The following is a 24,717-nucleotide window of genomic DNA, read 5'->3' as shown; positions in this document are numbered from 1 at the left end:
TAGATAGTGGGGTTCCCCAGGGGTCTGTGCTGGGACCGCTGCTTTTTAACATATTTATAAATGACCTAGAGCTGGGAGTAACTAGTGAGGTAATTACATTTATTTATTTATTTTATTGTATTTGTACCCCACATTATTCCACCTTTTTGCAGGCTCAATGTGGCTTACAGAGTATGGAAATGAAAACGTCATTACATGATTTAAAAAGAAAAAAAAAAGAAAAAGAAAAAAGAAAACAGTCAATCATAAGCTGAGGTGAAAGAGGAATTCAGATGGAAAGGTGTTAGGTAAGGTCGTGTGAGAGGTGTTTTAGGTGCCTTATGTAGTTTAAGGAATGATATGTTTCATTGAGGGTGACTTTTGTAGGCTCTGTTGAAGAGATGTGTTTTCAGAGCTTTGCGAAAGCTTGTTAGATTGGTTATGGTTTTCAGGGCCATGGGTAGTGCGTTCCAATACTGTGTGCTTTTGTACGCAAAGGTAGTGGCATAAGCCTGTTTGTATTTCATTCCTTTACAGCTGGGGAAGTTCAGGTTGAGGAATTTGCGGGCCGATCTTTTGCCATTCCTGGGCAGTAAGTCCACTAGGTTTAGCATATGGAGTGGGGCATCTGCATGAATGATTTTGTGTACAGTTGTGCAGATCTTGAACTCAATTCGTTCCTTGAGCGGGAGCCAGTGCAGTTTCTCTCTGAGGGGTTTCGCACTTTCATATTTAGGTGTTCCAAAAATGAGTCTGGCTGCGGTGTTCTGGGCTGTCTGGAGTTTCTTGATGGTCTGTTCTTTGCAGCCTGCGTACAGAGCGTTACAGTAGTCCAAGTGGCTTATTACTAGTGACTGTACTAGGGTGCGGAAGATGTTTCTTGGAAAGAAAGGTTTTATTCTTTTGAGTTTCCACATCGATTGGAACATTTTTTCGTCGTGTTCTTCGCGTGGGTATCGAGAGTGAGGTTTCGGTCAATGGTGACTCCAAGGATTTTCAGATTTTCTGAGATAGGAAGTGTGCAGTAGGGTGTGGTTATTGTAGGGTAGTTGTTTGTATTGTATTGGGAGGTGAGAACTAGACATTGAGTTTTTTCTGCGTTGAGTTTTAGCTTGAATGAGTCCGCCCAAGAGTGCATAGTCTGGAAACTCTGGTTGATCTCGTTGGTTATTTCATTTAAGTCGCTTTTGAACGGGATATGGATTGTAACATCATCAGCATATATGTAGGGGTTAAGGTTTTGGTTGGCTAGGAGTTTGGTTAGTGGTATCATCATTAGGTTGAAGATAGTTGGTGAGAGGGGGGATCTTTGGGGCACTCCGCATTCTGGTCTCCAAGGTGGTGATCTGTCCATATTCGTTATTACTTGGTAGGATCTGGTGGTGAGGAATCCTTCAAACCATTTGAGAACTGGGCCTCCGATTCCGAAGTACTCTAGTAGGTGTAATAGTATTCCATGATCCACCATGTCGAAGGCACTAGACATATCGAATTGTAGAATGAGTATGTTCTTGCCAGTTGCGATCGTTGTTTTGAATGTGTTCATTGCCGACACTAGTACAGTTTCAGTACTATGATTTGATCGAAATCCTGATTGAGACTCATGTAGAATTGAGTGTTTGGTCAGGTATTCCGTGAGTTGTTTCGTCACTATGCCTTCCATCAATTTTGTTGTGAGTGGGATGGAAGCGACTGGTCGGTAGTTGGTTAAGTCCATTGTGCTTTTCTTGGTATCTTTAGGCAGAGGAGTGAGTAAGATATTTCCATTTCCCATGGGGAAGAGTCCATTTATGAGTCTAAAGTTTATTTGGTTCGTGAGGTCTTGTTTGAATTGTTTGGGTGCGGATCTTATTAGGCTGGTAGGGCAAGTGTCAAGTTTGCATTGAGATTTGGCATATTTACTGAGCCAGTGTGTGAGTTCATTTATTGAGATCAGGTCAAAATTGGTCCATGATCAATCGGCTGGGTATTCCCCAGGATTTGGGTCTAACATTCAAGGATGCTTGTGTACTCAATGGTATTGCTCGGTATCAGGCGTCGTAACTTTGTAATTTTTTCGTTGAAATAGATCGCTAGGTTGGCTGCCGATGGGGTGTCTGTGCTATTCGAGGTGACCCGTGTGGTATTTAGGAGATTGTTTACAAGTGAAAAGAGTTTGTGCGTGTCCTTGTAGTTTGGTCCTATTATAGTTTTGTAATGCGTTCTTTTGGTATGTCTGATTTTGTATTTGTATTTTCTTTGTACTTGTTTCCACTCTTTGAGTGTGTGTTCATCTTTTTTTTTGCTCCATGCCCTTTCTATTCTTCTGACCTGTGTTTTTAGTTCTTTCAGTTCTTCATTAAACCATGGGATTGAGTTGTTCCTATGTGAGGTTCTCGTTTGGAGCGGTGCTATTTTGTCTAGCACTGTTCTGCATCTGTTGTCCCATTCTTGTAGAAATTGGGGTGATTCTGTAGTTGTAGTCCATTCCTCGGTATATATTTGTTGCCAGAATGTTGGAGGGTCTATTTTGCCTCTCGTAGTGTAGATTTTCTTTTCTTGTTTTTATTGTTTCTCTTTTGTTTTCCAGAGGAGGGAGGTGGTTGCCTTGTAGTGATCTGACCATGGTGTGATTGTCCATTTTGTATCCCTGAATATGAGGTTCGCTTCTGATGAAAATTTATGAGTTATGATGTCTAGTGTGTGTCCTTTTTTGTGGGTGGGTTGCATGTTAGGCCAGTGGATCTCCCATAGTTGGAGGAATTCCTTGCATTCGTGTACGTTGTTTGAGTTTGTGTCTTCAAGATGGAGGTTTATGTCTCCTGCTATGAGGACATTTTGGGAGGACAGACAAGTATTTGATATGAAGTCTGTGAAGTGTGTCTGTGCGTCTTGCCAGTTAGCCGGGGGTCTGTAGAATAGGATTATGTTTAGTTGATCATGTAGGTTAGGGTGGGTGATTCTAACTGTGGCTATTTCGAGTTGGGGGAGGATTGATGCAGCTGTTGTTGTAACTGTGAATTGGGATTTATAAATTATAGCTATGCCTCCGCCTCTTTTTCCTTCTCTTGTCCAATGAGTGATTTTGTATCCTGGTGGACATAGCTCTATGATTATCGGGTCTTTGGAATTATGGATCCAAGTTTCATTGATGAGAAGGAAGTCAAGGTTATCTGCGGTTATCCAGTCAGCTATCGTTGTAGTTTTCTTGATTATTGATCTGGCGTTGGTGTATCCTATTTGTATTAATTGGTGTTGCTTCCTTGAGTTTGAGTTTGTTGTGATTTTTATCAATTGTCTGTTTTCTTGATGTGTTGGTTTGGTGTCTTCTTTTGATATCCTCTGTTGGTGTCCATGGGTGTTAGGTTTGTCATGGTTTTTGTTATTTGTTTGGGTGGGCATTGTGTGTGTGTAAGTGGTGTGTGATTTGTGAGTTATGGGGTTGTTGTTATCTGTGTCGTGGGTTGTGTATACGTGTAGGAGTAGGGAGAGACAGTAGAGAGTTAGGAGTGTTTTGCTGGGGTTCATATCAGCATTTAAGGCACCACAGCGATTTCTAGGCAGCAGTGTAGAGAATAAACAATACCATGTGAGAATAGTACATAAGAGCAAGCGGCATCTGGTTCAGTGGGTTAGTGCGCTTAGAGGTAGATCTTGTTTGCAGGAGTGTAAGTGATGCAAGTCTCAGTTGCAGTGAACCCTGTGGTCAGTCCAAATCTGCGGTATCCACATCGTATCTATGAGCGTTGTGATCAGCGCGAGGCAGTTCAGTCTGGGCAGTGTATTCTGCGTTAGTTCAATCAGATCTCACTTGCCTTAAGCTTGTCACCAGTTCATGTTGATCTTACTTGGTTTACATTTAGAAGCAAAGCCAGCCAGCATTTACATTTAAGCATTACTGTGAGCGGTACAATAAGAAGCAGAGCCAAGCATTACTGTGAGCGGTACATTCGGAAGCAGAACAAAGCAAAGCCAGCGTTTACATTTAAAGCATTACTGTGAGCGGTATATGTTATTTCCAAATATCTTACAGTGAAACAAGGTGGCTCATTTGCCTGATATTCAGAGCAAAGCAAAATAAGACAACCATCTATAAATCAGAGCTGTGAGCGGTGAAATCGACTATTTCCTTTGCCTTACAATTATGAAAAAGCAGTTCATTTGTCTTGTATTAAGAACAAGGCAACGCAAAGCATTTGCATTTAAATTTAAATCATTACAGAGAATAATGCTATCTTGGCAAAACAGCTTATTTGCCTTCTATTTAAAATGTTTAAAAGCTTCTGCATTTAAATCTTTGCAGAGAATGGTGCTATTTTGGCAGAGTTCATTAGCCTTCTATTTATAACAAAGCAAAGCAGAAAACTTTTAATTCTTACTACTATGAGCGGTGCATGCAGTTACATCAAAGCAGCTATCCAGTTTTTAAAGGGCTATGTAGCTTACTCGGGTCTGTAAGACTCCCTTGATTTCAGTTCTTCTGTGAGGAGGAGTAGAGCTCATTGTTAGTGAACTGCCACGTGGGTTCTCCCCGGATCGGGCCTTGGGTTTCCCAATCGTCCTACCTGGCGATTTCCTCGCGATTCGGACCCTTCAGCAGTTGGTGCTCATCTACTGCCTCCTCTTCCGAGGTTATTAAGAAGGAGAGCTGTGGTGAGTTGATTTTTCTCTGCTCGCGGTCTCCGCTTGTCTCTCCCAGCACCACGCTGCAATCTGTTTCGCCAGTTGGGCGATCCGATCGCTGCTTCGGTGAGGTGACTGGGTCTGTCGCTGTGGCTCGCTCGTTGGTCCCGTTCGCCCCTCAAGCACGTCTCGCATTGGGCGGTCTCTGAGGATCTTCCAGCGATTCCGGTTTTCTCGGGCTGATCTTCACCCGGGTGGTGTACTTTGCAGCGGTCAGGCTCCTCCGGGGAATATAGCGAATGCTACATACCTGTAGAAGGTATTCTCCGAGGACAGCAGGCTGATTGTTCTCACTGATGGGTGACGTCCACGGCAGCCCCTCCAATCGGAACTTCTCTAGCAAAGGCCTTTGCTAGTCCTTGCGCGCCAATGCGCACCGCGCATGCGCGGCCGTCTTCCTGCCCGAAACCGGCTCTTATTCGTCAGTCCCATATGTAGCAAGACAAAGACAAGGGAAGACACAACTCCAAAGGGGAGGCGGGCGGGTTTGTGAGAACAATCAGCCTGCTGTCCTCAGAGAATACCTTCTACAGGTATGTAGCATTCGCTTTCTCCGAGGACAAGCAGGCTGCTTGTTCTCACTGATGGGGTATCCCTAGCCCCCAGGCTCACTCAAAACAACAACCATGGTCAATTGGGCCTCACAACGGCGAGGACATAACTGAGATTGACCTAACAACTTATCCAACTAACTGAGAGTGCAGCCTGGAACAGAATAAACATGGGCCTAGGGGGGTGGAGTTGGATTCTAAACCCCGAACAGATTCTGAAGCACTGACTGCCTGAACCGACTGTCGCGTCGGGTATCCTGCTGCAGGCAGTAATGAGATGTGAATGTGTGGACAGATGACCACGTCGCAGCTTTGCAAATCTCTTCAATAGTGGCTGACTTCAAGTGGGCTACCGACGCTGCCATGGCTCTAACATTATGAGCCGTGACATGACCCTCAAGAGCCAGCCCAGCCTGAGCGTAAGTGAAGGAAATGCAATCTGCTAGCCAATTGGATATGGTGCGTTTCCCCACAGCCACTCCCCTCCTGTTGGGATCAAAAGCAACAAACATTTGGGCGGACTGTCTGTTGGGCTGTGTCCACTCCAGATAGAAGGCCAATGCTCTCTTGCAGTCCAATGTGTGCAGCTGACGTTCAGCAGGGCAGGAATGAGGACGGGGAAAGAATGTTGGCAAGACAATTGACTGGTTCAGATGGAACTCCGACACAACCTTTGGCAAGAACTTAGGGTGAGTGCGGAGGACTACTCTGTTATGATGAAATTTGGTGTAAGGGGCCTGGGCTACCAGGGCCTGAAGCTCACTGACTCTACGAGCTGAAGTAACTGCCACCAAGAAAATGACCTTCCAGGTCAAGTACTTCAGATGGCAGGAGTTCAGTGGCTCAAAAGGAGGTTTCATCAGCTGGGTGAGAACGACATTGAGATCCCATGACACTGTAGGAGGTTTGACAGGGGGCTTTGACAAAAGCAAACCTCTCATGAAGCGAACAACTAAAGGATGTCCTGAGATCGGCTTACCTTCCACACGGTAATGGTATGCACTGATTGCACTAAGGTGAACCCTTACAGAGTTGGTCTTGAGACCAGACTCAGACAAGTGCAGAAGGTATTCAAGCAGGGTCTGTGTAGGACAAGAGCGAGGATCTAGGGCCTTGCTGTCACACCAGACGGCAAACCTCCTCCATAGAAAGAAGTAACTCCTCTTAGTGGAATCTTTCCTGGAAGCAAGCAAGATGCGGGAGACACCCTCTGACAGACCTAAAGAGGCAAAGTCTACGCTCTCAACATCCAGGCCGTGAGAGCCAGAGACTGGAGGCTGGGATGCAGAAGCGCCCCTTCATCCTGTGTGATGAGGGTCGGAAAACACTCCAATCTCCATGGTTCTTCGGAGGACAACTCCAGAAGAAGAGGGAACCAGATCTGACGCGGCCAAAAAGGAGCAATCAGAATCATGGTGCCTCGGTCTTGCTTGAGTTTCAACAAAGTCTTCCCCACCAGAGGTATGGGAGGATAAGCATACAGCAGACCCTCCCCCCAGTCCAGGAGGAAGGCATCCGATGCCAATCTGCCGTGGGCTTGAAGCCTGGAACAGAACTGAGGGACTTTGTGGTTGGCTCGAGATGCAAAGAGATCTACCAAGGGGGTGCCCCACACCTGGAAGATCTGGCGCACTACTCAGGAATTGAGCGACCACTCGTGAGGTTGCATAATCCTGCTCAGTCTGTCGGCCAGACTGTTGTTTACGCCTGCCAGATATGTGGCTTGGAGCACCATGCCGTGACGACGAGCCCAGAGCCACATGCTGACGGCTTCCTGACACAGGGGGCGAGATCCGGTGCCCCCCTGCTTGTTGATGTAATACATGGCAACCTGGTTGTCTGTCTGAATTTGGATAATTTGGTGGGACAGCCGATCTCTGAAAGCCTTCAGAGCGTTCCAGACCGCTCGCAACTCCAGAAGATTGATCTGCAGATCGCGTTCCTGGAGGGACCAGCTTCCCTGGGTGTGAAGCCCATCGACATGAGCTCCCCACCCCAGGAGAGACGCATCCGTAGTCAGCACTTTTTGTGGCTGAGGAATTTGGAAAGGACGTCCCAGAGTCAAATTGGACCAAATCGTCCACAAATATAGGGATTTGAGAAAACTCGTGGACAGGTGGATCACGTCTTCTAGATCCCCAGCAGCCTGAAACCACTGGGAAGCTAGGGTCCATTGAGCAGATCTCATGTGAAGGCGGGCCATGGGAGTCACATGAACTGTGGAGGCCATGTGACCCAACAATCTCAACATCTGCCGAGCTGTGATCTGCTGGGACGCTCGCACCCGCGAGACGAGGGACAACAAGTTGTTGGCCCTCAACTCTGGGAGATAGGCACGAGCCGTCTGAGAATCCAGCAGAGCTCCTATGAATTCGAGTCTCTGTACTGGGAGAAGATGGGACTTTGGATAATTTATCACAAACCGCAGTAGCTCCAGGAGGCGAATAGTCATCTGCATGGACTGTAGAGCTCCTGCCTTAGATGTGTTCTTCACCAGCCAATCGTCGAGATATGGGAACACGTGTACCCCCAGCCTGCGAAGTGCCGCTACTACTACAGCCAAGCACTTCGTGAACACTCTGGGCGCAGAGGCGAGCCCAAAGGGTAGCACACAGTACTGGAAGTGACGTGTGCCCAGCTGAAATCGCAGATACTGTCTGTGAGCTGGCAGTATCGGGATGTGCGTGTAGGCGTCCTTCAAGTCCACAGAGCATAGCCAATCGTTTTCCTGAATCATGGGAAGAAGGGTGCCCAGGGAAAGCATCCTGAACTTTTCCTTGACCAGATATTTGTTCAGGGCCCTTAGGTCTAGGATGAGACGCACCCCCCCTGTTTTCTTTTCCACAAGGAAGTACCTGGAATAGAATCCCAGCCCTTCTTGCCCGGATGGCACAGGCTCGACCGCATTTGCGCTGAGAAGGGCGGAGAGTTCCTCTGCAAGTACCTGCTTGTGCTGGAAGCTGTAAGACTGAGCTCCCGGTGGACAATTTGGAGGTTTTGAGGCCAAATTGAGGGTGTATCCTTGCCGGACTATTTGAAGAACCCACTGATAGGAGGTTATGAGAGGCCACCTTTGGTGAAAAACTTTCAACCTCCCTCCGACCGGTAGATCGCCCGGCACTGACACTTGGATGTCGGCTATGCTCTGCTGGAGCCAGTCAAAAGCTCGTCCCTTGCTTTTGCTGGGGAGCCAAGGGGCCTTGCTGAGGTGCAAGCTGCTGACGAGAGCGAGCGCGCTGGGGCATAGCCTGGGCCGCAGGCTGTCGAGAAGGAGGATTGTACCTACGCTTACCAGAAGAGTAGGGAACAGTCTTCCTTCCCCCATAAAAACGTCTACCTGTAGAGGTAGAAGCTGAAGGCTGCCGGCGGGAGAACTTGTCGAAAGCGGTATCCCACTGGTAGAGCTGTTCTACCACCTGTTCGACATTCTCTCCAAAAATATTGTCCGCACGGCAAGGCGAGTCCGCAATCCGCTGCTGGATCCTATTCTCCAGGTCGGAGGCACGCAGCCATGAGAGTCTGCGCATCACCACACCTTGAGCAGCGGCCCTGGACGCAACATCAAAGGTGTCATACACTCCTCTGGCCAGGAATTTTCTGCATGCCTTCAGCTGCCTGACCACCTCCTGAAATGGCTTGGCTTGCTCAGGAGGGAGCTTGTCCACCAAGCCCGCCAACTGCCGCACATTGTTCCGCATGTGTATGCTCGTGTAGAGCTGGTAGGACTGAATTTTGGCCACGAGCATAGAGGAATGGTAGGCCTTCCTCCCAAAGGAGTCTAAGGTTCTGGAGTCTTTGCCCGGGGGCGCCGAAGCATGCTCTCTAGAACTCTTAGCCTTCTTTAGGGCCAAATCCACAACTCCAGAGTCGTGAGGCAACTGAGTGCGCATCAGCTCTGGGTCCCCATGGATCCGGTACTGGGACTCGATCTTCTTGGGAATGTGGGGATTACTTAAAGGCTTGGTCCAGTTCGCCAGCAATGTCTTTTTTAGGACATGATGCATGGGTACTGTGGACGCTTCCTTAGGTGGAGAAGGATAGTCCAGGAGCTCAAACATTTCAGCCCTGGGCTCGTCCTCCACAACCACCGGGAAGGGGATGGCCATAGACATCTCCCGGACAAAGGCCGCAAAAGACAGACTCTCGGGAGGAGAAAGCTGCCTTTAAGGGGAGGGAGTGGGATCAGAAGGAAGGCCATCAGACTCCTCATCAGAGAAATATCTGATGTCCTCCTCCTCCTCCCACGAGGCCTCACCATCGGTATCAGACACAAGTTCACGGACCTGCATCTGAAGTCGTGCCCAGTTCGACTCCGTGGAACCACGGCCACGGTGGGAGCATCGAGAGGTAGACTCCCTCGCCCGCACCGGCGAAGCTCCCTCCGCCGAAGTCGTCGGGGAGCCTTCCTGGGAGGCGACCGCAGTCGGTACCGCAAGCGGCACCGATGTTGGAGATCTCACCCCGGGCAAGGGGCCAGCCGGCGCCTCACTCGACGGTACCGGAGGCGCAAGCACCCCCGGTACCGGAGGGGAAGGGCGCAACAGCTCTCCCAGGATCTCTGGGAGAACGGCCCGGAGACTCTCGTGCAGGGGGGCTGTGGAGAAAGACATGGAAGCCGATGCAGGAGTTGAAGTCAGAGTCTGTTTCGGGCGTGGAGGCTGTTCCGGGCTGTCCAAGGTGGAGCGCATCGACACCTCCTGAACAGAGGGTGAGCGGTCCTCCCGGTGCCGATGCCTGCTGGGTACCAACTCCCTCGGCGACCCAGAGCTCTCGGTACCGACGCGGGAAGGAGACCGGTGTCGATGCTTCTATGACTTTTTCAAAAGAAGCATGTCACCGGAGCTTACCGGTACCGACGAGGAGGACGTAGAATCCAGCCGTCTCTTTCTCGGGGCCGAGGCCGAAGAAGGTCGGTCTCGGGGGGGGGGGGGGGGGCTGTACCGCAGGAGCCCTTAGGGTAGGGGGAGACCCACCCGAAGGCTCACCGCCACCAGCAGGGGAATGGACAGCCCTCACCTGCACTCCAGACGAAGCACCACCGTCCGACGACATGAGCACTAGTGGAGGTCCCGGTACCACCGACGCCGACGCAGCCTTCCGATGTCTCGGCCCCGACGATGCAGAGGGTCGATGCCTCGATGCAATCGATACAGTCGCGGCTGAGGGTGGAGGTCTTGACGCTGTCGACGTCGACGCACTCGATACTCCCGGTGCCGATGCCAACGAAGAGCCCGAGAACAAATCGTTCCACTGGGCCAATCTCGCCCAGTCTTTGCGCCCTTTTACAGAAAAGGACTCAGGTAGTCCTTTTCTGTAAAAGGGCGCAAAGACTACAGGCCTGCGGGCGGTGCCCAGCCCCCAGACACTGAAGACACGACGCGTGCCTATCAGTGAGCGAGATTACCCGGGCGCACTGGGTGCACTTCTTGAAGCCACTGGGAGACTTCGATGACATGGGCGGAAAAATCACGCCGGTGAAATCAAAACTCGTAATTGCGGTAAGGCACCAAAAAGAAGGGGAGAAAAAAAACTCGACCCGAGGCCTCAAAGGGCCTACCCCGAAAATGAAAGAAAACTTATCGGGGCCAAAAACTAGAAGTACGGGGAAGGGAAAAAGACCGTAAGGCCCTTCTCCGAAATCCTTTTTTTTTTTTTTTTGTAAGCGAAAAGTCAAAAGACGCGCGAGGGTCAACTTAAGGGGCGCGAACGGCGCAATCACGACCGTACCGAGCGCGGACAAAAGAAGACTGACGAACACGAGCCGGTTCGGGCGGGAAGACGGCCGCACATGCGCGATGCGCATCGGCGCGCGAGGACTAGCAAAGGCCTTTGCTAGAGAAGTTCCGATTGGAGGGGCTGCCGTGGACGTCACCCATCAGTGAGAACAAGCAGCCTGCTTGTCCTCGGAGAATTGCCGGTACAGTTCGGGAGTGCGACCTCGTAGCTGTTTTCACCAGGCCTTCAGTCAGCGCTGTCGGTCAGACTCAGCAGGTCTTAGCATGGCTGGTCGGGTCGGATAACGAGTCGATCGAGCAGTCGCAGTCTGCTTCAGGATCGCTCAGTCGGTTGGTCAGTGCAGCTGGATTACCGCCCGGTCATGGATAGGTCGAGGCTATGGGTCGAGCTGTGAGATGGATGGACGGAGTGCTGCGATCAGCCTCAGGTCTTTCACCCGTGTGTAGTACCAGTGAGGCTGTCGCTGTCCGGTATTTCAGAGGTTATCTTTGGGTTAATCCAGTTCCATTCCGGTCCGGTTGGAGGGTCACCAGGATGGTCTGAATGGGCCTGTTCCCTCGGGGTCTCAGGAGCTCGTTTCTGGGCTCCTCACCTGTCGGCCATCTTGAGTATTTCCTGATGACATAACGCTATTCAAAGATGTTAAATCGTGAGAGGATTATGAAAAATTACAAGAGGACCTTACGAGACTGGGTGTCTAAATGGCAGATGATGTTTAATATAAGCAAGTGCAAAGTGATGCATGTGGGATAGAGGAACGTGAACTATAGCTATGTAATGCAAGATTCCTCGTTAGGAGTCACCGACCAAGAAAGGGATCTCGGCATCGTTGTTGATGATACGTTGAAACCTTCTGCTCAGTGTGCTGCGGCGGCTAAGAAAGCAAATAGAATGTTAGGTATTATTAGGAAAGGAATGGAAAACAAAAGTGAGGATGTTATAATGCTTTTGTATCGGTCCATGGTGCGACTGCACCTCAAATATTGGGTTCAATTCTGGTCACCACATCTCAACAAACAGAGTGGAATTAGAAAAGGCACAGAGAAGGGCGATTAAAATGACAAATGGAATGGGACGACTTCCCTTATGAGGAAAGGCTAAAGCGGGTAGGGCTCTTCAGCTTGGAGAAAAGAAGGCTGAGGGGAGATATGATAGAGGTCTTTAAAATAATGAGTGGAGTGGAACGGGTAGACGTGAATCATTTGTTTACTCTTTCCATAAATACTAGGACTAGGGGCCATGCGATAAAGCTACAAAGTAGTAAATTTAAAATGAATCGGAGAAACTTTTTCTTCACTCAACGTGCAATTAAACTCTGGAATTCGTTGCCAGAGAATGTGGTAAAGGCAGTTAGCTTAGCAGGGTTTTAAAAAGGTCTGCACGACTTCCTAAAGGAAAAGTCCATAGACCACTATTAAATTGACTTGGGGAAAATCCACTGCTTATTTCTGGGAGTATAAAATGTATTGAACTTTTTCAGGATCTTTTATGTCATTCATGTTATTTATGTAATACCAATTGTATCTTTAAATCTGGAATGGCGAATGCCATTACAGAACATTGTAAGCCACATTGAGCCTGCAAATAGGTGGGAAAATGTGGGATTAAAATGCAACAAACAAACAAACAAACAAATAAATAAATAAATAAATAAATAAAATCTTGTCAGGTATTTGTGACCTGGATTGGCCACTGTTGGAAACAGGATGCTGAGCCAGGACATCTCAATTCCCCTCTCAATGACCTATCTAAAATGGGCCTTTTAATTACTATAAAGTTCAGGGTTTAGGGGTAAATGGACAACAAACCACAAATTAGTGCATATTTCTATTTTCCAGTGCACTTACTTCATAACCATGAACAGATCCCACAAAGACTTTCCCAATGTCTAGCTGGTCAAAGTTGAACAAAAGTCTTGGCCCAATCCCTTCCCCTTTGATGCGCAGCGGTAGACGTGCTTCACGTCCTGTCAAGAGATAAGAGATAATAGTTTTGATTCCTCAATAAGATCTTTCACTAGTGTAGAAAGAAACATATTTGGAGGCTTTTGCTATGTCATTTGGAATTAGTAACCTTCAATTACTGTGCTGTCTTGACACCTGACTTTGTGCAACTCTGGGAATTAATTACCAATATTATTAAAACATTTATGTCTTGCCTATCATAACATTTTAAAGTAAGTTACAATGTAACATACATAACAGCACTGAGGAAACAAAAATTAAGAATCTTCTTCTAACAATAATGCAACTTTTAAAATCTCTCCAACTGATTCTATCCCATGGGAATAACATAGCTTCAGTATCCAGGGTGATAGTACAGGAGCAATTGCATGGAAGAACTCAGCTGTGAATCAATCATACCCTAATTAGAACTAAAATAGCAGCCATGATCTTGAAAAGCTTGACTGGATACCTCAACCACTGCGCTGCAGCCTCATCAATTGACAGATGAGGCAGCAGCTCAACAAATTGATGGATTTCCTCCATGAAGAGTGATAGCCTGACTGCTACAACTGACAGTAAACTCTACAAATGCTTGCTAGAAGTCCTTCATCATACTAATTTTATGGGGACTGTTCTGAATTCTATTTTCCCTCTGGCCAATATAATGAAGATACATACCTGTAGCAGGTATTCTCCGAGGACAGCAGGCTGATTATTCTCACCATTAGGCTGTCTTTCGCGACGGCCCAGGAGACCGGAAAAAACTTGAGAGCAAATGAAGAAGTCTCTCAAATGCTCCATCGCGCGGGCTGAGTGCACCGTGCATGCGCGAATGGCTTCCCGCCCTCGACTGGAGCGTGAGTCCCTTGGTTTAATAAAAAAGCAAACCAGAAACAAGAACAACTCCAAGGGGAGGAGGGCGAGTATGTGAGAATAATCAGCCTGCTGTCCTCGGAGAATACCTTCTATAGGTATGCATCTTCATTTTCTTCAAGGACAAACAGGCGGATTATTCTCACCATTGGGGTATCCCTAGCCCCCAGGCTCACTCAAAACAATGAACATTGGTCAAATGGGCATGACAGAGATTGACCTGAAAAGAAATACAACTAAGTGAGAGTGCAGCCTGGAACAGAACAGAAATGGGCCTAGGAGGGTGGAGTTGGATTCTAAACTCTGAACAAATTCTGCAGCACCGACTGCCCGACTGTCGCGTCTGGTATCTTGCTGAAAGCAGTAGTGAGATGTGAATGTGTGGACTGATGACCACGTTGCAGCCTTGCAAATATCCTCAATGGAGGATGACTAAGTAAGCCAATGACGCAGCCATGGCTCTAACATTGTAAGTCGTGACATGGCCCTCCACAGTCAGCCCAGCTTGGGCGTAAGTGAAGGAAATGCAATCTGCTAGCCAGTTGGAGATTGTGTGTTTTCCGATGGCAACTCCCCTCCTGTTGGGATCAAAAGAAACAAATAACTGGGCGGACTGTCTGAAGGGCTTTGTCCGCTCCACGTAAAAGGCCAGTGCTCTCTTGCAGTCCAAGGTGTGCAAACTGCTTTCACCAGGGCGGTTATGAGGACGGGGAAAGAATGTTGGCAAGACAACTGACTGGTTCAGATCGAACTCCGACACCACCTTTGACAAGAACTTAGGGTGAGTGCGAAGGACTACTCTGTTATGATGAAACTTGATATAAGGTGCATGCACTACCAGGGCTTGGAGGGGCTCTATGAGCTGAAGTAACAGCCACCAAGAAAATGACCTTCCAGGTCAAGTACTTCAGATGGCAGGAATTCAGTGGCTCAAAAGGGGTTTTCATCAGCTGGGTGAGAACGATGTTGAGATCCCATGACACTGGTGGAGGTTTGACTGGGGGCTTTGACAAAAGCAAACCTCTCATGAAACGAACTACTAAAGCCTGTCCAGAGATAGGCTGACCCTCTACATGTTGATGATAAGCAATAATTGCACTAAGATGAACCCTTACGGAGTTGGTCTTGAGACCAGACTCTGATAAGTGTAGAAGGTATTCAAGCAGGGTGCGTGTAGGACAAGAAAAAGGATCTAGGGCCTTGCTGTCACACCAGACAGCAAACCTCCTCCATTTGAACGAATAACACTTTTTCGTGGAAGCTTTCCTGGAAGCAAGCAAGACTCGGGAGACACCCTCCAAAAGACCTAAGGAGGCAACTTCTGTTCTAAGCTCTCAACATCCAGGCTGTGAGAGCCAGAGACTGGAGGTTGGGATGCAGAAGTGACCACTCATTCTGGGTGATGAGGGTTGGAAAACACTCCAATATCCACGATTTTTCAGAGGACAACTCCAGAAGAAGAGGGAACCAGATCTGACGAGGCCAAAAGGGCGCAATCAGAATCATGGTTCCACAGTCTTGCTTGAGTTTCAGTAAAGCCTTCCCTACTAGAGGTATGGGAGGATTTGCATACAGAAGGCCTGTCCCCCAATGAAGGAGAAAGGCATCTGATGCTAGTCTGTTGTGAGCCTGAAGTCTGGAACAGAATTGAGGGACTTTGTGATTGAACTGAGTGGCAAAAAGATCCACCGAGGGGGTGCCCCACGCTCGGAAGATCTTGCGGACAATGTCCATGCTCAGTGACCATTCGTGAGGTTGCATGATCCTGCTCAACCTGTCGGCCAGACTGTTGTTTACGCCTGCCAGATACATGGTCTGGAAAAACATGCAGTGGTGGTGCACCCAAAGCCACATCCGAACGGCTTCCTGACACAGAAGGCGAGATCCGGTGCCCCCCTGTTTGTTGGAGTAATACATAGCAACTTGATTGTCTGTCTGAATTAAAATGATTTGATTGGACAGCCGATCTCTGAAAGCCTTGAGAGCATTCCAGATCGCTCGTAATTCCAGGAGGTTGATCTGAAGATCCTTTTCCTGAAAGGACCAAGCTCCTTGAGTGTGAAGTCCATCTACATGAGTTCCCCACCCCAGGAGGGATGCATCCATTGTCTGCACTTTCTGCGGCTGAGGAATTTGGAATGGACGTCCCAAGGTCAGATTGGATCGAATGGTCCACCACTGAAGGGAACTGCAAAATTCAGTGGAGAGATGGATCACATCCTCTAGGTCCCCTGTGGCCTGGCACCACTGGGAAGCTAGGGTCCATTGAGCTGATCTCATATGTAGGCATGCCATGGGAGTCACATGAACTGTGGAAGCCATGTGCCCTAAAAGTCTCAACATCTGCCGAGCTGTGATCTGTTGAGAGCTCGAACCAAGGACACTAGGGCCAGGAGATTGTCTGCCCTTGCCTGGGGGAGATAAGCTTGAGATGTCCGACTGTCCAACAGAGCTCCAATGAACTCTAATTTCTGAACCGGGACAAGGTGGAATTTGGGATAATTGATTACAAACCCCAGTAGCTCTAGCAGTCGAATAGTCATCACGCCTGCCTCCGAGGTGCTCTTCACCAGCCAATCATCGAGATAAGGGAAGAAATGCGCTCCCAGTCTGCGTAGCAATGCTGAGACAACTGCCAGGCACTTAGTGAAGACCCTGGATGCAGATGCAAGGCCAAAGGGCAGTACACAGTACTGAAAGTGCCGAGTTCCCAACCGAAATCGAAGATATTTCCTGTGAGCTGGGAGTATCGAGATGTGAGTATAGGCATCCTTTAAGTCCAGAGAGCATAGCCAATCGTTTTCCTGAATCATGGGAAGAAGGGAGCCCAGGGAAACCATCCTGAACTTTTCTTGGACTAGGAATTTGTTCAGGGCCCTTAGGTCTAGGATGGGACGCATCCCCCCTGTTTTCTTTTGCACAAGGAAGTACATGGAATAGAATCCCAGCCCTTCTTCCCCTGATGGAATGGGTTCAACCGCATTGGCCTTTAGAAGGGCGGAGAGTACCTCTGCAAGTACCTACTTGTGCTGGGAGCTGAAGGATTGAGCTCCCAGTGGACAATTTGGAGGTTTGGATTCCAGATTGAGAGTGTATCCTAACCAGACTATTTGAAGATCCCACCTGTCGAAGATTATAAGAGGCCATCTTTGGTGAAAAAATATCGACCTCCCTCCGACCGGCATGTCTTCCGGCACGGGCACTTTTTCTGAGGCTATGCTGCACTGGAGCCAGTCAAAAGCCCGTCCCTTGCTTTTCCTTGAGAGCCACAGGGGCCTTAGGCGCACGCTGTTGATGGGAACGAGAATGCTGGGACTGAGCCTGGATAGGCTGCCGAGAAGCAGGAATGTACCTACGCCTATTGTAGGAATAGGCGTAGGTACACTCGCTCCAAAAAACCTCCTAGATGAGGAGGCGGTAGCAGAAGAAGCCCGGCGGGAGAGAGAATCCATAGCATCATGGTGCTTCTTGATCTGATCGACCATGTCCTCTACTTTTTCTCCAAAAAGATTATCCCCCCAGCAAGGAACATCCACCATTCGCTACTGGGTCTTATGATCCAGGTCAGAGACACGCAGCCATGAAAGTCTGTGCATCACTATAACTTGAGCAGCTACTTGGGATGCCACATCAAAAGTGTCGTAAGTACCCCTGGATAGGAATTTGCAATACACCTTCTGCTGCCTGCCCACCTCGTTAAAAGATTCGGCGAGCTCCGGAGGAAGTGCTTCGACCAAACTGGACAGTTGCCTCACCGAGTTCCGCAAGTGGATGCTCATGTAGAGCTGATAAGTTTGGATCTTGGCGGCAAGCATAGCAGCCTGATATGTTTTCCTCCCAAAAGAATCCAAGGTCCTAGACTCTCTGCCTGGGGGCGCCGAGGCATAGTCTTTAGTACTCTTGACTCTTCTGAGAGCAGAGTCCACCACCATGTGGGCCTTCACCATTAATGATTCTCCATGGACTCTGTACTGGGATGCTGCTTTTTTGGGGACCACTGGATTAGATAGAGGGAACGACCAGTTTTGCATAAGAACTTCCCTGAGTGTACTATGCAAGGGGGCCGTTGCAACCTCTGTGGGCGGAGAAGGATAGTCCAAGACCTCGAGCATCTCGGCCCTGGGCTCATCCACAACCTCCATAGGAAAGGGAATATCTTTACACATTTCTCGAACAAAGGAGGACAAAGAAAGACTCTCAGGGGGACATCCTTCTTTCAATAGGCGGAGTAGGATTAGGGGGGACCCCATATTACTCTTCTTCCAAAAAGTATCTGGGATCTTTCTCTTCCTCCCACGAGCACTCATCATCGGTGTCGGACAGAAGCTCTCTAAGAGCAGCCTGAACCCGAGCCTGTCTCGACGTCAAGGAACGACGGCCTCGAGGGGGATATCGAGAAGTCGACCCCTGCCTGGACTGCGGCGAAGTTTCCTCCGCCGAAGTCGAGGGAGAATTGGCCCGGGTGGCGGCCGACGCCGATGCCGCAAGCGGCACCGAGGATGGGGACCTCACCACAGGCAAAGGCCCAGATGCTGCTTCCATAGTAAATGCAGAAGATGGAAGCACCCCTGGCACCGAAGCAGACTGGTGCAGCAATCCTTCCAGAAGCTCTGGAAGAAGGGCCCTGATGCGCTCGTCGAGAGCCTCCATCGGAAAGAGCTGTGGGGCCAGTGTAGGAGCCAGTGGCAGAATCTGAGGGGGCTCAAGAGCCGGTACCAAGCTGCCAGAAGACCGATGCATCGGCACCTCCTGTATAGAGGGTGAGCGGTCCTCTCGGTGCCGACGCTTCTCGGGGTGCCGAATCCCTCGGCTCCCCAGAGCTCGGTATCGTGTATGGAAGGAGAATGATGACGGTGCTTCTTAGCCTTCACTCGACGCCCATCATCGAGACTCCTCGGTACCGAAGAGGACGTCGAATCCTCATGCCTCCTCGGGGCGGGGGGCCTGCATAGCAGTAGGCCTCGAGACAGGTGGAGACCCACTTGATGCCTTGCTGCTCCCAGCGCGATGTGGTCATTCGGCAGCCATTACCTGTGCTCTCGAAGTCAATGCTTCCTTCGACGTCGCCGACCTCAGTACCGATGTCGATGCCGATGTCGAAGGACCAGACCGATCAGCAAACAGTCTTTCACGCTGAGCCTCCCGAGACACTTGGGTCAGCTTTTTCATAAGAAAGCACAGCTTATAAGCAGCTGGCAAATGTTTGGGCCCAAGGCACTGGAGACACCACGCGTGGGGGTCCGTACCCGAGATGGTCCGGTTGCAGCGAGTACAACGCTTGAAGCCACTGGGAGTCCTCGATGACATGGACGGAAAAATAGCGGCTGCGAAATTAAAGGACTCGATCGTGCCAAATAAAAAGGCACAAAAAGGGGAAAAAAAGACCCGGCCGAGCAGCCTAAAAGGCGGCCGCGACAAAAAAGAAAGGAAAACAAGTGAAGAAAACTAACAAAATAAGGGAAATAACTCTTTTTTTTTCCGAGAACAACTACCACTAGTAAGGAAAACAAAAAAAGGGGGGGCGGTGAAACGCAAAAATTAGTCTCCTGAGCCGAAAAATGAGTGCCATTATGAAATAACGTGTCACTCAAGACGCGATCAAAAAGAAACTAAGGGACTCACGCTCGTGTCGCGGGCAGGAAGCCGTTCGTTCATGCGCGGTGCGCTCAGCCCATGCGATGGACCATTTGAGAGACTTCTTCGTTTGCTCTCAAGATTTTGCCAATCTCCTGGGCCGTCGCGGATGACGACCCAATGGTGAGAATAAACAGACTGCTTGTCCTCTGAGAATTAGAGCTATTTAACCGGCCAGGAATGGCTCCTGGCTGGCTAAACAGCACTTAACTGGCTAAGCACTAATATTCAGCGAGAGATAGCCGGTTAACTCTGCTGAATATTACCGCTTAGTGCTAGTAGCTAACGGGTAATATCATGCAATATACCGGGCTAGCTGCTAATATTCAGCGCATTGCCAGCTAAGTTTAGTGCCTAATAGGACCACTTAAATAGCAGTTCTATCTTTGGCCACTATAAATTTAACCAGCCAGTGCTGAATAATGACATAGCTGGTTAAGTTTAAACTGGCCAAAAAAACCCCAGATATTTCATTCCGGTCACCAGAAACTGTCCAGCATTGAAGATCCGCCTCAGCACCGATCACGGGACTTAGCCTCCTACAGGCTGAATATTGGCCAGCCTATGACTAATTTATAAATAGTTTACAGTTTACCCAATTAATTGGAACCTAAATAATATTTCACGTTATAATAAAAGACATCCTACTGAGCCTGCTGGCTTAATAGAGTACTGTAAGAAATTTTGAATTTATGCAGCTGAGTAATCATCTTCTTGTCATTAGTTCACTTAAGATGACATCCAAGAGTATGTATCTGAGCCTCCAAGAGCCTAAGCAGTTGCAACATTTGTTTGTTCTTACCAGCTGAAAACTGATGCTGCTCCTCAGGTATACCTACACGACATCCCAACTCACACTAAAGTGCTGTTTTCCTGTTATCATTAAGTTGAAAAAAATTCTTTAGTAGAACTATATACTAGCTGAATGAGATCTGGATAAGCCGAAAATACTAGGTTAAGAGGCGCACTTTCAATATGACGTCCAAATTGTGAAATAAACGTTTATCGAAAAAATGTCTAAAAACTGAAAAGTAAATGTTTTCTGATATTGAAAAATTCCTTTAAAAACGTTTTGAAAGAAAACATCCTGGACATTCTCTAGACCTGCATACATACATGAGAAAATTAGGTTCTTACCTTGATAATTTTCTTTCCTTTAGGGCCGGATGCACTAAACTTATCGAGCCATTAACGAGCGAGTAGTAAACTGCGGCATGCACAAAAGGCTTCTCCGAGCCATTTTCGGATCATGGTAGCAGCTAACGAAAACAGATGCAAACGAGCAAAAGTACTATAGAAATGTGGACTTGTCGCGATGCACTACCGATACTGACGAATGCACAAAAGGAATCCGCCTCCTTTTCCGATATATATGGAACATGTGGTCAGAGGCTGCCGGTAAAGTCCAGAGCTGTCATAAGCATGTCATAACACGTCTATGTAGTGCATGCATAACCTTTGATGTGTTATATATGCATGGTACACGCGTGTGCACATTTGTCGGAGAAGTCAAGGCTGCAGGAGGGAGAAAGCCCAACTTCTCTGACATGGACGTGCTGTGGCTGGCCCAGCTGTTCACGATTAATGAGATGCGCCTTTTCCCCCGTCCAGGGAAAAGGAGAAATATTGAAAGGATGGACCAGGGCTGGAAAATATTGCAACACCTATTTAATAAGCGTTCTTCATACCCCAGATCCCTAAGTATTGGCAGTATATAAGGACATTCGTATGTGTGTGTAAAACAGGTATTTGACAAATTACCATTAGTGCAATAGGCCGTGTTCATCCTCATTTTTCCTTTACCCTGCAAATATGAACATTCGTTATGTGCATGTACCAAAAAAGGTATTTTCGAGAAGGTGGGGTGGAGCTAATGACAATTGGAATTGGGGTTGCGCTCTCATCTTCATTTTTCCTTTGCCAGCTAATATGACCGTCCGTTATGGGCGTGTAACAAAAAAGGTGTTTTCTAGAAGGTGGGGTGGAGCTAGTGAGCATGACAGTACATCATAGCCCTTCTTCTTGTTTTACAGGTTGAGGAGCTGAAAAAAAAAGGGCAAGGTCCTTAAGGAAGGACAACAAAGAATGGCTCCAGGAGGTCAAGGCTAACCTTGACAACAGTCCAGGTATTTGTTGGTTTCACATGTGTCTGTAACTGCAACATGAGATTTGATAATGCCCTTGGTGTACTGATATTTCTTTGTCTCTTCAGAAATGTCATCTTCCGAGGCTGATGATGGCAATAGTGATGATGATGGGGACGAGGGGTCCCTGGCTAGTCCTGCTCCTCCCCGCCCTTCTTATCCAACCCCTGGTCCCCATCCCTTGCGTTATGCCCTTGTCCATCCCGGCCCATCTTCTGGTCCCCTACCCAAGAGATCCCGACAAACCCCAGTCATGCGGCTCCCTGCCCCAAAACATGGCCCCTTTCTCCTTGTCTCTCCTCCTCCCCGAACAGACTTGAGCCCCCCCCCCAGTCGCACAGTCCCATCAGCCCTCCTCTCCCCTCTGCCTCCCCCCCCAGCCGCACAGTCCCACCACCCCTCCAACCCCTGCTACCCCCTCCCACGCTGTCCCTCAGAGTTCCCTCCCCCTTTCCCAACACCTTGCTGGGGCCTACACCTCCGCCTCGCCAGAGGAAGTCACTCCCCTCCTAGAGCGATTCCAGATGGAGGGTCTTTTTGTACATGGTGAGTTTCAAAAGGATTATTGCATACAACAGTGTGTGCGTGTTAAAGCTGTCCGTGACTGGCAGGTGCCGTACTGGACCTCATAGGGAAGGACATCCAAGAAATCCCCTCTTCCTCCCCTCCCCCTGCAGCACTTGACCGCGCTGTCTCTCCCATGCCCCCTGCTCCCACCCTTGCCGGATCCACCTCCCCTATCCCTCCCACTCCTACCCTTAACCGATGTACCTCTCCCATTCCCTCTGCTCCCACCCACACCCAATCCACCTCCCCTATCCCTCCCACCCTTGTGGACCGTGCCTCATCTCCCATCTCTCTTGCCCGTACCAACCTTTCCCCTGAGAAGCTCCAGGAGATGGCCCAGACCCTGCACCTGGGAGGAGAGGCACTGGAGGACCTTTCACAGATGCTCCAGTATCTGTCCTCCCAACTACAGTGTCCTTGAGGCCATCTCTTCCCCCTTTCCCCCTATACAACCCCTCTCCCCCCTATAGAAATGATAGTAGTAGTATCCAACCCCATGCAATATATCCTCCCCCCCCCACCACATGTATATAGTTCCCCACTCCCAATATATTTTTGTATATTTTCAGTTTATATTTTTAAAAATTTATAAAGTTCTGTTTTATCACTATTCTGTGTGCACTTGTGGTGTGTTTTGGAAACTGGTTGTGTGGAGGGTGGGATAGAAATAATAGCAACTGTAGTACAGGGGTGAAAGAGGTGGAATATCAAGGGGTCCTTCTACTAAGCTGCAGTGAAGTGACACACTTACAGTGTGGCCATTTCTGGAGGGAGCACTTACTGCCACCAAGGAGAAGAGGAGGAAGAAGGAGGAGGAAGAAGAAGAGAGGAGATCTGAGGCTGCAGCTGCCCTGCAAACAAAGAGATGTATATCATTCTACATCTACAAACTTTTTCAGGGGTAAAGACTATTGTGTGTGTTCTTGTGGTGTAATTTTTGGAAGAAGTTGTGTGGGAGGTGGGTTATTAGACAGCCATTGGACAGAAAAAATATAAACTGTAGTATTACATCATAAACTAAGGAAATGTTGATGAAACCGGGGGAAGGGGGGGCAAGCCAACATGTGATCAGATATACAGCACTGAAGCAACGTGAATTTCCAGACGCGATAGGCGGGAGGAAGAACACTAACAAACCAATCGGCTTCTAATTTCAAGATCCAGGTGTCCAAGCATTGGCTGTATATGTGCACATATATATGACGTACATATTGTGCGTCACTAATAAGCGATACACAAATCTGCGTGCTAGCATCACGTTTGTCTTACACGTGACTCGCTACAACAAGGAAATGGATGGCAGATTTTTCCTGGCACAGTTGGACTTTTTTGCTGGCACGCAACATGCTGACAGGCGAAACGCTGGCAGGCCGGGACAGGAGCCAAGGCGACCCGTTCATGAAGACCCTGCCCACGTTCGCCCTCGCCTCCACCCCCACCCAAGTGTGTTTCGTCCACGGGTGGCTTTGGAACACATGTTAGACAGGAAAATAGTAGATGACTACCGCTTATCAAGAATGGCTATACATGAGCTGTACCAGGAAATATGAGATGATATTGACCCAACCACTACAAGATCTCATGCAGTACCTGGGCTGGTGAGGCTGCTGATTGTTTTGCCGTTCTTTGCCACAGGGACATTCCAGCATGTATTAGAGGGTAACAGCGGCGTGGACCAGTCTATTGTTTCAAGACATCTAACACAGGTACTAAACCCCCTCCCCGTCTCTGCCCTCCTCCACCTTTGTTACACCCCCTTCTCATAACTTTACTGTTTAAAAAGTGCATGAACAAATACACAAGAAATCCCCACTCTTCCCCCCCTCCCTGCTACACTTGACCGCTGTCTCCCCCATGCCCCCTGCTCCCACCCACACCTGATCCACCTCCCCTATCCCTCCCACCCTTGTTTTTGCTAAACTCCCTCCCCGTCTCTGCGCTCCTCCACGTCTCTGCCCTCCTCCACCTTTGTTACACCCTCATATCTTTACTGTTTAAAAAGTGCATGAACAAATACACCCCTTTGCTCTATGTTTCAGGTTCTGCGCACCCTGAAAAAAATGTGTTCGCAAGCACATTGCATTTCCTACGGGGGAAGAGGAGCAAGCAGGACTTTTACAAGATTGCTGGCATGCCCAATGTCCTGGGGCTATTGACTGCACACATGTTGCCTTCACCCCGCATGTGTATCAAGAAATGCAGTACCATAACCGCAAGATGGGATACTCGCTGAATGTGCAAGCGGTGTGCGATGTAAACCATAGGATCCTGGATGTTGTGTCATGTTATCCGGGGAGCTGCCAAGACTCTTACATCTTGTCTAACAGTGCGCTGGGAAAGAAGTTTGCAGAGGGGCAATTTCGACAAGGGTGGCTTCTTGGTGAGTGTTTTTTGGTTTTCTAACAGATGTGGCAGTGATTCTGGAGGGTATGCATATTACACCCGTTTTACAAGTGGCACTACACTTCTAAGGTGAGAGGCCTTTTGTGTTTGGCATACTATTATGCGCTGATAGCAATGTATTGTTGTGTTCCTGCAGGGGATGCCGGATATGGATCTAAAACATGGCTACTGACCCCGCTCGCAATGCCACGGTCGGAGGCAGAGAAGCGCTACAACGAGTCA

At 48.7% G+C, this 24,717-nt stretch overlaps 1 protein-coding gene across 1 annotated transcript in view; it reads right to left on the bottom strand.

Annotated features, from left to right (window-relative positions):
• The window catches only part of HYDIN (HYDIN axonemal central pair apparatus protein), a 2,443,906-nt gene that overhangs the window by 2,048,600 nt on the left and 370,589 nt on the right, over positions 1-24,717 (bottom strand). Inside the window, exon 15 of the mRNA XM_030205004.1 lies at positions 12,776-12,927. Within this exon, the coding sequence (XP_030060864.1) occupies positions 12,776-12,927 (152 nt within the window). The remainder of the gene's footprint in view (positions 1-12,775; positions 12,928-24,717) is intronic.

The sequence above is a fragment of the Microcaecilia unicolor genome, chromosome 5 (genome assembly GCF_901765095.1).
Source record: "Microcaecilia unicolor chromosome 5, aMicUni1.1, whole genome shotgun sequence".
Classification (NCBI taxonomy): Eukaryota; Metazoa; Chordata; class Amphibia; order Gymnophiona; family Siphonopidae; genus Microcaecilia; species Microcaecilia unicolor.
The sequence above is the reverse complement of the archived record's forward strand: the minus strand, read 5'-3'. Positions and strand labels throughout refer to the sequence as shown.